The 15,171-nt window shown below is 34.9% G+C and overlaps 1 protein-coding gene across 3 annotated transcripts in view; it reads right to left on the reverse strand.

The window, feature by feature from the left end:
• Nucleotides 1-15,171, reverse strand: part of PCGF5 (polycomb group ring finger 5) — a 117,122-nt gene that overhangs the window by 14,693 nt on the left and 87,258 nt on the right. For all 3 annotated transcript variants that reach the window (XM_066355816.1, XM_066355814.1, XM_066355815.1), the window contains exons 6-8: nucleotides 13,651-13,796; nucleotides 6,109-6,207; nucleotides 3,373-3,462 (exon numbers count right to left, since the gene is read on the reverse strand). In XM_066355816.1, the coding sequence (XP_066211913.1) occupies nucleotides 3,373-3,462; nucleotides 6,109-6,207; nucleotides 13,651-13,796 (335 nt within the window). The remainder of the gene's footprint in view (nucleotides 1-3,372; nucleotides 3,463-6,108; nucleotides 6,208-13,650; nucleotides 13,797-15,171) is intronic.

The following is a 15,171-nucleotide window of genomic DNA, read 5'->3' on the forward strand; positions in this document are numbered from 1 at the left end:
TAGTGCGGATACTAGAAAACAGGCACTCTCATACTTTACTGGTGTGCTTTTACGTTGCTAAAACCACTTTGGAGGACAATTTGTTGGTACCCATAAAAATGTAAAACATGCATACTCTGCTGTAAATCTACATCTGGAATCTAGCCAATGAATATGCTTGCAAATGTGCAAAAAGATATATGTACTAAAACTGTGCCTCACTGCTTGTAATGTCAAAAAACTAGAAAAAATATCTAAGTGTCCACCAAAGAAGTGTGTTAATCGAATTATGCATAAATGGGTAACCATCAACTTCTTATAATTATTTCAAAGTTTACTGATTCTCTACAAAACATTATCAAATGAGAAAAAGAAGTTGCAAAACAATACATATGATTCTATTTTTGTTGTAAAAATATATGATGAACATTGCATGGATTTTCAACTAAGTCCCTTCCAAACTGGGATCTAATTCTGTAATCCTACACTCCATTTACAGATGTGGAAGCCAAGGGGCAAGCCAGTAGTCACGGGTCACATCTCCTAAAAGCCTTTACTCAAAGGGTAGTCCAAAGATCAGATGCGTTAGTATCTCCTGGGGGAGTGTTAGAAATGCAGGTTGTTGGTCCCCTTCACCCCCAAGAGCTACTGAGGCAGGCTCTATAGTTTACCTAGTTCCCCAGGTGATTTGTATTCACATTGACAAGCACTGTTTTTTTTAAGAGTACATTATATCCCACTAATAAGCAAAACACAAACCAATTTTAATAGGCCTATTGAGGATAACAATCTTGAGTATACTGTAACAACCCTGAGGCTAAAATATTGTTATAAACTGAAAAGTTTCTAAGAGTTATCTAAGTGTGGCCAGATATCTGATTCCTAAAGTTAAAAACCTTTTAAAAATGTGTCACAATGAAGACAGGAATCCAGAGAGTGCAGGGCCATAGAAAGCCGCCGAGTCTGGAGGGAACTGCCCACTGGGCAAAGGGAAGGCCAGTGCTGCACAGTCCAGGGAGGGATGTCACTGCTCTTGAGAAATGGAGGCAAAATTGAGTTCCCTGAGATTCTTCCTACGAGTCCACAACAGGACAAGGGGAAGAGGTGATCTGAATAGGGAACAGCTGTGTCCAAGGCAAAAGAGCAGAGGGGCAGAGGTGGCATCCCACATGAAGAAGGAAGAAAACTCTATTCGGAGATGGAGAAGAGCGTAGAACATATGTGGAGGTACCCCACTGCACTGAATAGAATAAAGAACTGCAAAGATGCCAATTCCAGCCAAATCAACCTAGAAATTTAATCCAGTGCCAGTCACAATCCCACCTGTCACAATCAAGCTCATATGAAAAAATAAGTGCGTAAAACCAACAATGTTTTGAAAAGCAGCAGCATAGAGTAACCTATGAAGCCAGTTATTTGCCTTGTGAGATAGTTTGGACTTGATTCAAATTTATCCTAAAGAAAATGAACAATTGAGGGGTTTTAGATAGAGGTATTATGTGATCAGATTTTCATAAAAGCTATATAATGTGTAGTACTGGTGTAGGGATAAGACCTGCTCAGAAGGAACAAAATACAATACCCAGGAACACCTGTGTGTGTATACATACATATAGATACATATACACAATACTGGCGACGTCTCAAAACAATGAAGTATGGTTTACTTAATAAATTGTATTTCTGGCAAAAAGGCTAGATTAAATTAAGAGGCTTAGCCTTGTTGTAGGATGTGTATATAACTAAACAAATCCCAGGTGGATTAAAATGTTTAATATAAAAATGTACTAGAAGCAAGTGAAAGCACCACAGGGTGGACATTAGTTTAGAAGGTAAGTGACCCAGCCCTGGCAGCGCGGAGAGCAGAGCCAGCAGGGAAGCAGCGCGAGTTTCCGACTTCCTGGCATCTTAAAGGCAATGGAGAGTAGGGTTAGGAAGGACTGTTAGTGCATCAAGAAATGATTGTTTATTGCTAATTATCATTATATCAAGACATTTCTTCTGAAAAATAGCCAAGTACCCTACCCATTGAATGGCACACAAAAGAGATATTTTGGGGTTTGTTTTATAGAAATTTCATAGATGTCTAAATTTAATATAATGTAAGTATGTTTCTGAACCATTGTAACACAGTAACCCTCATTTTATTTAAAGTCTGTATTACCTATGTTTTTTATTTTAAAGATTTTATTCAATTTTCAGAGAGGAGAGAGAGAGAGAAAGAGAAAGGGAAAGAGGGAGAGAGGGAGGGAGAGAGAGAGAGAGGAGGGAGGAGCAGGAAGCAGCAACTCCCATATGTGCCTTGACCAGGTAAGCCCAGGGTTTTGAACCGGTGACCTCAGTGTTCCAGGTCGATGCTTTATCCACTGCACCACCACCGGTCAGGCTATATTACCTATGTTTATGTGCAGTTACATTTCTTAATTCTGTGATTTTTTTTAATAATTCTATTTTCATGAGAAAATATAATAAAGCCTAGCTTATAGAGAAGTTAAAAAACTACAGAGTTTAACAATTTGACCTAACACCCCACACACCACAAAATCTTAAGGTCTAAATGGAGGCCATTTAGTCTAACCTTCTAGTCAATCTTAATGTTCATTCATGTAATCAGATTATGAAGAGAATTCCTGTTAGCATTACTACTATATTCCTCATTGCTATAAATCAACCTTATAATCCCTAATCAATGTTACATATAATTCAGATAAGACATGCTTGAACCTTTTAATTAACCCTAATCAAAGACATAGTTCAAAATCTAAAATTCTACTTTTAGGTTTTTTGGATTTTCTTAGGTTTTCTCCTTTTAATCATTTCTCCCATATTGCCCAGGGCTGAAGGTACAATAGTCAATCTATTCTGGCATTAGAAACCACTCCAAACTCACTTACCTTTCAGTATATTTTTATACTTTCAATATAAATAAGGAATATGAAAAACAATGATCTAGGTTCTACTCTCTCTGTCCCTCTACCCTGACTAGAAATATCACCTTGTCAATCATTAAAACACACTAGGCAGGGCAGGCCTTGGTCTCTTCCCCCCATTCCATATAGTCCATGTATGCCATGTATTTAAAAGTGCCTGGATTTTATTGGGGTTTTTTAAAATGTGTGCCATCTTCTTTGTTTTGAGTTAGTAGAGCTCTGAACATATTTAGATGGGGTTTTAAGCTCACCTTAATGTAATAAAACCACATTTCACACAGACCTTGGTTTTGTACTTGGGACTAACTATCACCAAGCAGATGGGATATACAGTAAGAGGAACCCGTTTTTTTCTCTTTCCCAAGCTAGTTTGTTATTTGAGTACCTAAGCAATCCTGTTAAATATGAGTAACACAATGGTCTATACCTAAGTATACACATAGGTAAATATAAAAGCATTTACGTTTTCGCCTCTTAGTCGCCATCTTGTCATGTAGATGAATTCCATAGTGTGATCCTTCCCCATGATTTCACCATTGCACAGCACATCCAACTTAAAAAAGAACAGTTATAGAACCATTAACATATATAATTTTGAATGTTTTACATGTTTTTTTTCAAATTAAAAAAAGATTCAAATGGTTATAACAATATAGCAGTATAGTAGAACACTATTTTCTATTACAAGCACTGATGCATCTCGTATTAATTCAGATATAAGTGCCATGAAGCATGTTTGTCTTGTCCCACATATCTATATCTCAAGTTAATACACATAATAATTTTGAAATACAATGTAAATTTTCTTAGTCCACGTCTCTGTGAAACCTTTGATATTTTAGACATATTTCTGTGATTGCCTCTTACTGAATGAGAAGAAACTGGAAACCTCACAGTTCCTCACAGCAGTCTTGCCTTCTAGAGTCTACTCTCAGAATCCTTTCCCCATGCCAACGCAAGATTAGGAGTTACTCTCCTCTCATTCATCTACATTCAAAGAATATAAATGAATGAATGTAGATAGTTGATTTATGAGACCTCTGAGGCAAACGAGAATGTCTGGTAATTACCTAGAGCTAAGCTGAGAGCACAGTTCGGACCTGCCACTGGCCTGTGTCTCCTGGGGCTCTCAGGCCTCCCTGCCCGGCCTGGCTGGTAACGCGCTAATACTTACAGGACCCACTTCTCACCTGGCATGGATTTCAAATAGGGTTGTATTTATCAATGCTTGCTTTGGCTCTAGTGTTGCAGGAACCAAACAATCCCCATTCAGAAGGCCATAAGAAATATAACTATGATTTATTAATTCAATGAAGCATAACTAATGATTTATTAATTCAGCAAAAGCATAATGTATATAGATAAAACATTTTGGTTCTCTAGCTATTAAAAGCAAACTGACAATTTAAAGGGCAGAAAGGGGTAAGAAAAAGGGGTTTTAAAAAATTATTTGGCTAGACAGAAAATAGAATTTTGAACTTTAGGTCTAAAATAAATATAGGTCTAATTGTATTAGATAAATTATTAGCTAAAATATACTGATTTTTTGGATAATTTACGGTGACTTATATGGACCTCAATATGTTTTTTAGACAGCATTTTATGTTTAAAAGAACAAATAATTTCATTTTATCTTGCCTGTAAAATTAATTCATAACAAAGAAGTAAAGGGACTTCCTTAAGATGCAATTCTTTATCAGGTATACTCCTTCTAATATTTAAAACTAAACTATCCTGCACCAATTAGCAATGTGGTGACAGCACCGCCAGCTGTCAGCTCTTTCACTGAATCACCCTCCTACTTGTTGGCAGCAAAATAAGGAGGAGACCAATAGCTATCACTAAGAAATCCCAGGGCAAGTCCTCTGCGTCGGGACAGACACAGCCCGGCCGCAGGGGGTCTCTCCGTCCATCTTTTCCTACCGAGCTCTCTCTTTGTGTGCCCACAGTGAGACTGTATCAGGAGGTGGTTCTCTCAGCTCTAACAACTTCCTGAAAACTAGAAAGTAACTTAATGAGTCACACTTAAAAGGAAATAAAACTGTATGTGGTATCTTGCAAGAAGGAAATAAAACCAAAACCAAATCCTAAGAACAATTTTACTTTCTATTTTCACTGTTGTTTTATCTATAAACTGTTTTTACCTTTTACGTTTACCAAGTACGCAGGACTTGGACTCACAATAGTTCCTCTATTGTAAGAGTTGATGTTTCTGGAGACCTGTTTATATTTGTAGGTCCAAACTATAATAAGAATTTTTAATCCATAGGTTAATTAGTCACTTGAGAGAAGTTTTAAAAGTAAGTTCAAAATCAGAGGCCTCCTCAAAAGATAACTTCATACCTATCAATGCCTATGTTCAGATCTGATTTTCTCTCTGCTGTGATGACTGTTTATATTAATATTATTGTACATAAGCCTGTAAAACTATGTTGCCCTTGATGTCTTTGTTTGCATAGGAAACTAGTCTTGGTCTTCAGTTTTTCCGGATGCTACTATCAGAACCCAAAGGGGAGGAAGAAGTCATTAATACAAGTTGTAAACCTGACATTTGGGCAGGAGAGAAATGGGAGCCATGCTTCCTCATTACTTTAGAGCCACATTCCTAGGATCACAGATATTCTCTAAACACTGAACAGATTTCAAGCTGTGCTGTGATCAACAGCGGGGCTCCTTCTCTCTCCTGCAAAGAAACTGGTAAACTGCATTTATGCAGGTGCAATACTAAAACACTAGGTTTTACCTAGTACTCAACAATACTACTTTTACATACCATAGAATTAAAGGAACATTATTTACAAAATCCCTTCTGACCATGTTTTACTGTCTAAAAAAGAACTCTATGACAAATTGGTAAAAATGGATTGCAAAGGTCTCAGGTTAAAAATAAAAAAAACAAAAAAGACATACCCTAAAGCACACTGGCATAAAAACAAAGAATCCGTTTAACTGAGATATTTATTTTGAGAATACCTAATGTTATTTAACTACCTACTCTAATTATAAAATAATGCATTAGTATCATGATTTAGTTAGGATGTTAAATTTAAAAAACAGAGATTACATAAACAGAGTATTACATTCTAAGAATTAAATTTTTAACATGACAATAAATGGATTCTCAGTTAATTTCACTTATTTGGATAGAATTTTACTTCAGATAAGAATTATCAAAATGACTGAGGTTAGATTAACTTACCTCATAAGAACTTGGAAGTTTTAGTTTTAAACTTAGAAATTTTTTAATAGTTCCCACAGTTACACGTGTAGAACATCGAATGAATTTCTTCATTAAACCCTAAAGAAAATAAAGATGACTAATTAAAATATTCTATGTTGTTTATAAAGAAACTACAGGTGTCATTTCCACTACCATCTTGGGTATTTTCAAAACATATTCTGAAAATGTTTCAATTTACAGCTCTTTAGTGCCTGTGAGTAAAAATGTTCCTAATTTTTAAAACTTGATTTGGAAGAGAGAGAGAAACATCAATTTGTTGTTCCATTTATTTATGCATTCACTGGTTGATTCTTACATGTACTCTGTAACCTTGGTGTTATCAGGACAACACTAACCAACTGAGCTACCCGGCCAGGGCAATTCTTAGATATGTGATATTTTTCAAGGATGTACTACCATGTGTACTAAGAACATCTGGCAAATAGACAATCTGCATACCTCTCTGATAAAGAACACATCGTGAGTTTAACTGAAAGTAGAAAAGTCATAAGGAGCATATAAATATTTTATTATAAAATATCACTTCTGAAAGGATTAGGGACATTAAAAAAAGTCGTAATTTTAAAATATCTTAAAAAGGAGCAGTGATTTCAAATCGGGCTCTAAGGAACCCTAGGGGTCAGTAGAGAGAGGCCAGTTAGTATACAAGAGCCCCAGCAACCAAGTCATGTAGAACAGACTCCTGGTTGGGGAGAAACACACCCAGTGTCCTATGAACTGGGGCAATACTTTACTTTGCCTTGATTTTTCTCATTTCATCAGCAGAATCAGTTTAATCCTTAAGGTTGAACACCCCTAAAATAAAAAACCAATCCAGAATAGACACCCTAACTGAAAAATGAATTAAAATGAGGTTGTGGGCATGACAAACATGAACCAATATGTAAAACAAACTTATATCCCCAAATCTTAGAAAATGTCAATAATAAAACAAAATACCAGCAACTGGATCTTTTAAAGATACAAAGTACTACAGTACTTACATGTATAGAAAATTAGGTAGACAATTTGGAAATGCTATTAACTTCACTAAACCAAAAGTAGAATTATCTATTCAATATGTCTTAGCAAATGTATTATCAGGAAAATATACTTCCTAGCAAACACCAACAGAAACAAATTTACAGATGACATTTAGTCACAATTCAGATGGTTAAAGTATCCATTAAAAGAAAAAGAAATTTAAAAGTTACCTCTATAGCAAACACACTCATTTCAAAGAGGAAGACTGGCATTCTAACTAGTCTGAAAACAAAGGGCTAAATATACAGTAGACCTCCTCTGTTAGCTGTTCCATCCCAGCTACAGGTTTCCTGTCTATTTTCTTTCTACAAATGGCTAGCACATGGCCTAGCCCAGGTAAGCTAGGGAGTGCTGTGAGGGTGCCGAAAGACCCTCTCCACGTCTTCCCATCTTCACAGCAACCTCAGTCTGTTCAAAGAACCTGCGAGATGATTGTAAAGAAATAATCTTCCAGAAGTTATTAATAATTATAGAGATGTCAGAAGAGTTAAAAATGCTTAGAAGGTAGGAAAAAGCATGTTTTAGGACTTTATAATTCAATGAAGTTTGACAATATCTAACAAAATTCCAGCCTGGAATTTAGTATTTAATTTGTAGGTACTTAGAAAATAAAAATATAACAATTATATATCCTCTCTCTATAAAAATACTTCATAATTATATCAAACAACCCTTCTTGTTTCCCAGCTAGGTACACGTGGGATTGCCCTACACATCTCTGACAAGCACCTGACACACTTCAAGAGAGGCAATGACTAGTAAGAGTGTCCAGGAGGTGATGATGAGGATGGCAGGGAGAACCTTAGAGAGATGACCCTACGGGCAGTGCTTCCTCCTTCCATTTTATTTTACAACACAGGTGGGAAAGGGAAACACTGTACTATACATACACAAGGGGTTGAAGAGAGACTGTAGCCCAGGCCTTGGGGAGCTGCCCAGAGGGGCCAACATTTCAGGCACAACTATAATTTATGGCAAGAGATTTGTTTTGTATTTTGAGAATGTTGCCTTTCCCTTTCATAATACAATCCCTTTGCTTTGTTTCCTTCAAACTCAGGTCGGAAGAGGAACAGTTCAAACTATGCTTCTCTCTGCTTTAATGAACTTCCTCTAGAGCAGTGGGTTTTCAGACACTTGTTCGCGACCAGGTTGCTAGAAATTTCGTGACTGGTTGTGAAAGAGTTAACTAATCTGATGTTGTATGAAGATTATAGAAATAAGACACAATGATCTTAGTCAAATCTGCTTATGCTCAAGGTGATTTCTGCCTTAGCAGTTCCTGAAATAATTCTATTTTCACCAGTTCCCAAGTGTAAAAAGGATGAAAACCACTGGTCTAGAGTACTCTTAAACGCCTATGTTCTAGAAGAGTTAAAAGACTGTATTTGAAATTAGATAGTGGTCCATATCACAACTTAGATAGACTTCCAGTTCTAGGATACAATTCAATAAATTCTAGTTCTTATGATAATGATTAAGTTTTTTTGTTTTTATTTCTTAAACCCCAAATCCTTACAATGATTTTTCTCTCATCTTCAGAATGTTATGGTTAGTATCTCCATCAGCTAAACCAATGATCAAGCTTGACTTTAACTTTTAAGAAACTGAAATATAATTCAAATATCATAAAAGTCACCATTTAGCCTTGGCCAGATAGCTCAGTTGGTTGGAACATCATCCTGATATGCCAAGGTTGTGGGTTCAATCCTTGGTCAGAGCACATACAAGAATCAACAATGAATGCATAATAAGTGGAACAACAAATCCATGTTCTTTCTCCCTCTTCCACTCTTTATAAAATCGATTTTAAAAAGTTACCATTTAAATCATACAGTTCAGTAGTTTTTAGTATATTCATGAGGCTGCGCAACCATTACCACTGCCTAATTCCAGGACATTTTCATCACACAAAGAAACTCTACACCCATTAGCAGTCCCTACTCATTCTTCCCTTTCCCAGCCCTGAAAATCATTACTCAAATTTCTGTCTCTAGCAATTTGCCTATTCTGGACATTTCATATAAATAGAATCATACAATGTATGGCCTTCTGTGCCTGCCTCTTTCACTTAGCATGTTTTAGAGATTCATTCATGTTGTACATGTTGTGACATGTAGCAGTATTTTCACTTGTGTTTATTATATATGATATTCCAATGGACAGATTTATTTTGTTACGCATTCATCAGTTGATGGACATTTTGGGTTGTTTTCACTTTTTGGCTATTATGAATAATGCTGTCATGAACAATCATGTAAAAAATTTTGTGTAAATGTTTGTTTTCAGGTTTCTTGAGTATAGATTTAGGAGTGAACTTGTTGGGTCATATGGTAACTCTATGTTTAACTTTTTCAGGAACTGCCAAACTGTTTTTTTCACACTGGCTGCAACATCCTACCTTCCCACCAGTACTGTAGGATTCCAATTTCTCCACATTCTACCCTACATTTATTATTTTCCTTTCTAAAAAAAATAATAGCCTTCCCAGAGGTTGTGAAGCAGTAGCTCATTCTGTCTCATTGTACTTTTGAGTTGCATAGCCTTAATGACTAATGAGGCTTAGCATCTTTTCATGTACTTATTGGCCATTCTGTACAGTTCTTTAGAGAAGCTATACAAATCATTTACCCACTTCAAAAAAATGGGTTTTATCCCCCAAGGTTGCAGGCTTGAACATGGGATCATTGATATGATCCCAAGGTCGCTGGCATGAACGCAAGCTTGCTGCTTGAAGCCCAAGGACACAGAGTTCAGTACCCCCCCACCTGAAGGCACACATGAAAAGCAATTAATGAACTAAGGTGAACCAACTATGGGTTAATGCTTCTCGCTTTTTCTCTCTCTCGATAAAAAAAGGGTTATCCTTTTGTTGTTGATTTATAAGAGTTCTTGATAAATTCTGAATACTAAAGGCTTATTAGATATATGATTTGCAAATATTTTCTCCCATTCTGCAGGTTGTCTTTTCACTTCCTTGGTAGTGTTCTTTGACATACAAAAGTGTTCTTTGTTGAAGTCTAGTTTATATTTTCTTTTGATGCTTGTGCTGATGGTAACATTTCTAAATCTACTGCCTAATCCATGGTCATGAAAATTTATCCGTTTTCTTCTTAAAGTTTTACAGTTTTAGCTGTTATACTTGGTATTTGATCCATTTAGTTAATTTTTGTATGTAGCATGAAGTAGGGTTCCAATGTCTTATTTTTGCATATGGATTCAGTTGTTCCTGCACCATTTGTTAAACAGTGCTATACTTTCCTCTTGGATTATCTTGACCACCATGTAAGAAATAAATTCATCAGAGATGTATGGGTTTATTTCTGACTGAATTCTATTTCACTGATATATATGTCTACCCCTATCCAAGTTAGGGTTTTCACCAAATCTGAAGAACAATTGGATAGGATTGATGTATTAAGTTTTCCAACCCATGAACACGGGATGTCTGGTTTATTAAGGCCTTCTAAACATTTTGTAGTTCTCAGTGTATCAATATTACACTTTTTTTTTGGTTAAATATATTCCTACTAAGTATTTTATTCTTTTTGATGTTATAAATGAAATTCTTAATTACATTTTTGGATTGTCATTCCAATTTTATTCCTAATTTTGGTATCCTGTAACCTTATATAAGCTTAGTAGCTATAAGAGTTTTTCTATGGATTCCTAAGAATTTTCTATACCAATAACATGCTATCTGCAAAACAGTTTTACTTCTTTTCCAGTCTGAATGCTTTTAATTTCTTTTCCTTGTCTAACTGCTCCAGCTAGACCCTCCAATAAAATGTTGAACGTAAGTAGTAAGAGAAGACATTCTCGTCTTGTTCCCGATCTAAGGGAAAAGCTTTCAGACTCTCACTATTAATTATGGTGATAACTGTGGGCTTTTAGTGGACGCCTTTAATCAGGTTGAAGAAGTTCCTTTCTATTCCTAATTTGTTGAGTGCTGGATTTTGTCAAATAGTTTCTCTTTGTCTATTGAGATGATCATGTGGTCTTCAACCCTTTATTCTATTAATGTGGTGTATCACATTAATTTTTGAATATTGGTCATGGTGTATAATCATTTTTATAGGCTGTTGAATTAAGCTTGCTAGTATTTTTTGAGGACTTTAGCATCTGTATTCACGAAAAAAAAACTGGTCACAGTTTCCCTTTTTTAAAAACTCTTTGCAATTTGTATTGTGATAATAACCATGTAACATAAAATTTACCATCTTAACCATTTTTAAATCACATGTTGTGAAACAGATCTTCAGAGGTTTTTCATGGTGATAAACGGAAACTCAACATGGATTAAGTAACAACTCTTTTCCCCCTTCCTTCTAGCTCCTGGTAACCATCGCTCTACTTTTTGTTTCTATGAATTTGAGCAGATACCTCAAGTGGAATTACATAGTATGTCCTTTTTGTGACTGGCTTATTTCACTTAGTATAAAACTCTCAAGTTCATCCATGTGGTTGGATATGACCTTTTTCAGGCTGAGTGATATTCCACTGTATATACTATATTTTGTTTAGCCATTCATCTGTTGATTGACATTTGGATTGCTTCTACCTCTTGACTATTGTGAATAGTGCAGCTATGAATATGAGTGTCCAAATATCTCTTAAAGACTCAGTTTTCAGTTTTTTTTGATATATACCCAGAAATGAGATTGCTGGATCACTCACTATTGTCTACGGACTTTAGGGCTAAAATGAGTAAAATGAGTAGCTGCCACAAAGACCATATGGCCCACAGAGCGTAATATATTGCCTATCTGATATCAGCTTTGCCTCTGGTCTTATGTACACTTAGGCTGTAGCCTCAGCCTTGAATGATAAAACGTAAACTAAGAGTACAAAAAACACTTAAGAGACTACTCTGAGAAATCTACATATAAGGTGAGCAGCACCGGACTGGGGAAATTTTCAGGACTTAGGACAGGCTGGAGAGAAAGAATAAAAGGTTAAAGATGACTCCAAAGTTTTGAACTTGTATGACAGATTGAAAGATGGTAATGAAAACTGAAATTGCATGTTTGGAATAAAATTAGGTGAAAGTGTGAATTTATCTTTAAACATGTGAAGTTTTAGGTATCAGGGAAACTTCCAACCAGAATACTGACTTTAAGTACTAGAAATCCCGCAGAGTAGACTTTACATTTCTTTATATAGTTAGCCTTTCTACTGATCTAATTTTCACTACAAGGTAGTAACTCACAATCTCTATTATGAAGAATCCCCCAAAATGAGGATTACAAAAATGATTGACAATAAAAGAGAAATGTAAGGTTATTGAAAACCTTGATGAAAGTACTCACAAAAAAGAAAGGTGCTCTACTAGAGCATAAAAAAACAAGAGAAGCCTGGGAAGATAAATAGGTATAATGGCTACAAGTCTTATCCAACCAAACTCTAGTCACTAATTAATTATTTTATTGTGTTATAACTATTTGTGTAAGACCTCAACAAAGTTCCTTGAGTGAAATTTCTTATTTATTATCTTTACTGTCTAATAGCCACATAGTGGATTAGTACTCACTGAATCACTATGCTCATATATTTCTTGTTGTAAGATGCTGGGAACACTTAATCTGAGGTGAAAATTTGTTTTTAATTTCCTAAAAGAAAAATGTCATTAAATGTATTAGTGAAAATTCAACCCACTAACCTATAGATTATACAATGGAAGTAAAAGAAGAGACACTGAATATAGATATTTGATTAAAACATGTAATATAAAGAGAGAAACAATATTTTGAATGGCTGACATCTGCTAGGACAAAGTGACAAAAATCTAAGCAGTAAAGTAGTGAACTTTTAAAATGAAAACAAAAGTTTCTTATAATAAAAAAGCAAGTAGGCTGTTTTAAACTCTCTAGTAGAGATCCTTTACAAAAAGTTTCAATAAGCAGATAGATACAGAGAAAAATAGGATTAGAAATGGAAATTCCATAGGAAATATCTGGGACCCTTCAAAGACTTTAAAAATTCACAGGCATTTTATGACTTACAAGTTTACTTCAGAACCAATTAGTTATATTGTTCATAAACTGTATTAGCCATGACATAGTTTTATTTGCAAATATAGAGAAATAAAAGAGAAAATTAAGAGGATAAACAAAAAGGTTGGAGACACTGCCCAACACGAAATGATGTGAGCTGCTTACCACACATAAAAAAGGAAAAAATCAATGTATATGAACTCCCAACGAAAGTATAAAAGTGGTGGAGACATATAGGTGTGATTCTCTGCATTAGCCACTAGGTGGTAGCATTCGCCCAGGATGGTTCAGCTGTAGGTTTTGGAAATCAGGTGCCTGTAATAATTGCTGGGCTATTTGTAGGTATGGGACAGTCAGAAAATGGTATTCTGTTAGATTATGTTAGTAAAAACTTTGAAAGCAGCATTTTGAAACATTAGAAAAACTTAACAAATTATGAAAGGTTTACTATAAAATATCAAAAATAAAACTGTACTTGTCCACTCACCTTTACTACATTGTCCCCTGATTGTCCATTATTTCGTAAACAATCTAGGCATATAGCAATTTGTGGGTCACTTCTGTGATAGTCTTTATCATCTTCATTTTCATCACCTTCATCTACTTTAGGTTTGTCAACTTTTGAAGTATCATCTGTACAATTTGAATGAAACTAAGATATAACTTGAAGTTGATATCAAGGTTAAGCAACAGTATATCAATCATCAAAACAAAAATAAACTTTAAAAAACATTTATTAAAATTTTTTGATAAAGAATAACTGAAAATTTTAATACTTTTAAAATGTTTCAACTAAGTCAAGAATGAAAATAATTTAAAAAATCATCAGTGACTTATTAACACATCCTGAGATTATCAGGTTCACTGGGATATCCAAAAGAAAGATTCCAGGCAGCTATATCTGATCACAAAAGTAATTGCAATTAGTCCTTAGATCACTTAGAAAGTGGACAGGACATAAAAATTCTTCCAAATTTTATATATATTCAAATTTAAAACCAAGTACTCTTTTAAAACTATAAAATATTCTTTAAGTTATCAAAATTTCAAATGATTAGCTATTCATAAAATCAGTTAGTTAAATATAATAAAATGAATTATCTTTTTAAACATGTACACAGCTATATGTTTAAACTACATTAAAGAAATATCAATAGTATATTTCACATATCCAAATGTATTTAACCTATGAAATACCTGCAGCATACATATAATGCAACTACACTGCTGATACATTCATTTATTAAGTGCCTTTCACTGTTAGATATACACTGTGCTAGGCTTGAGGAAACAATATTGAAACTAGTGTATCATCCTCATCCTCAGTAGCCAGGGAATAGCAGGAGTTACAGGCAAGTACTGATGGAGAAGCTGAATAAGGCCTTTAATGGAAGAGGTCAAATCGACTATGTAGCATATATAGCATATATTATGGCTAACATAATCAAGCACATATAAGAAAGTTGATAAACCCAAACTTTAGAGTCAAGCAGATATTCTGGGAAATTTTCCAGATAAAGTATCTCTAAGCTGAAACTTGAAAGATATAGTCAGCCAAGCATTACAGTGTAGAAAAGCCCAGGAAAAGCCAGGGCGCTCCTCTATAATGACTACAGTATAAGCATTACGGTTGTAGCAGGAAAAACAAGTGGGTTCTGTTCTGCATTCTTTCTTCTACGTATTTACCTGGAACCTACATTTATATGGACTAGAGACTGAGACAGACTTTTATGAACCAATCTCCCAGCTCCAAGAAAAGATCCAAATTCTCCACCTAAACTAAATACTAAATATTATAAAATACTTTAAAAAGAGAGAAATAATGGGAAAAGGAAGAAAAATGTAAAGTAGTCCTGCACAAGCCAATCTATAAGCTGTATAGAGTCATGAACTAAACCTACCATATAGCTTCTGAGGACGATCTTGAACCCTGCCCCCTTGAGCAGGTAGTCAAAAACTGGAACATTTAGTCAACTTTATATATATTATATATAATTTTTACTATAGC

Source organism: Saccopteryx leptura, chromosome 13, assembly GCF_036850995.1.
Source record: "Saccopteryx leptura isolate mSacLep1 chromosome 13, mSacLep1_pri_phased_curated, whole genome shotgun sequence".
Classification (NCBI taxonomy): domain Eukaryota; kingdom Metazoa; phylum Chordata; class Mammalia; order Chiroptera; family Emballonuridae; genus Saccopteryx; species Saccopteryx leptura.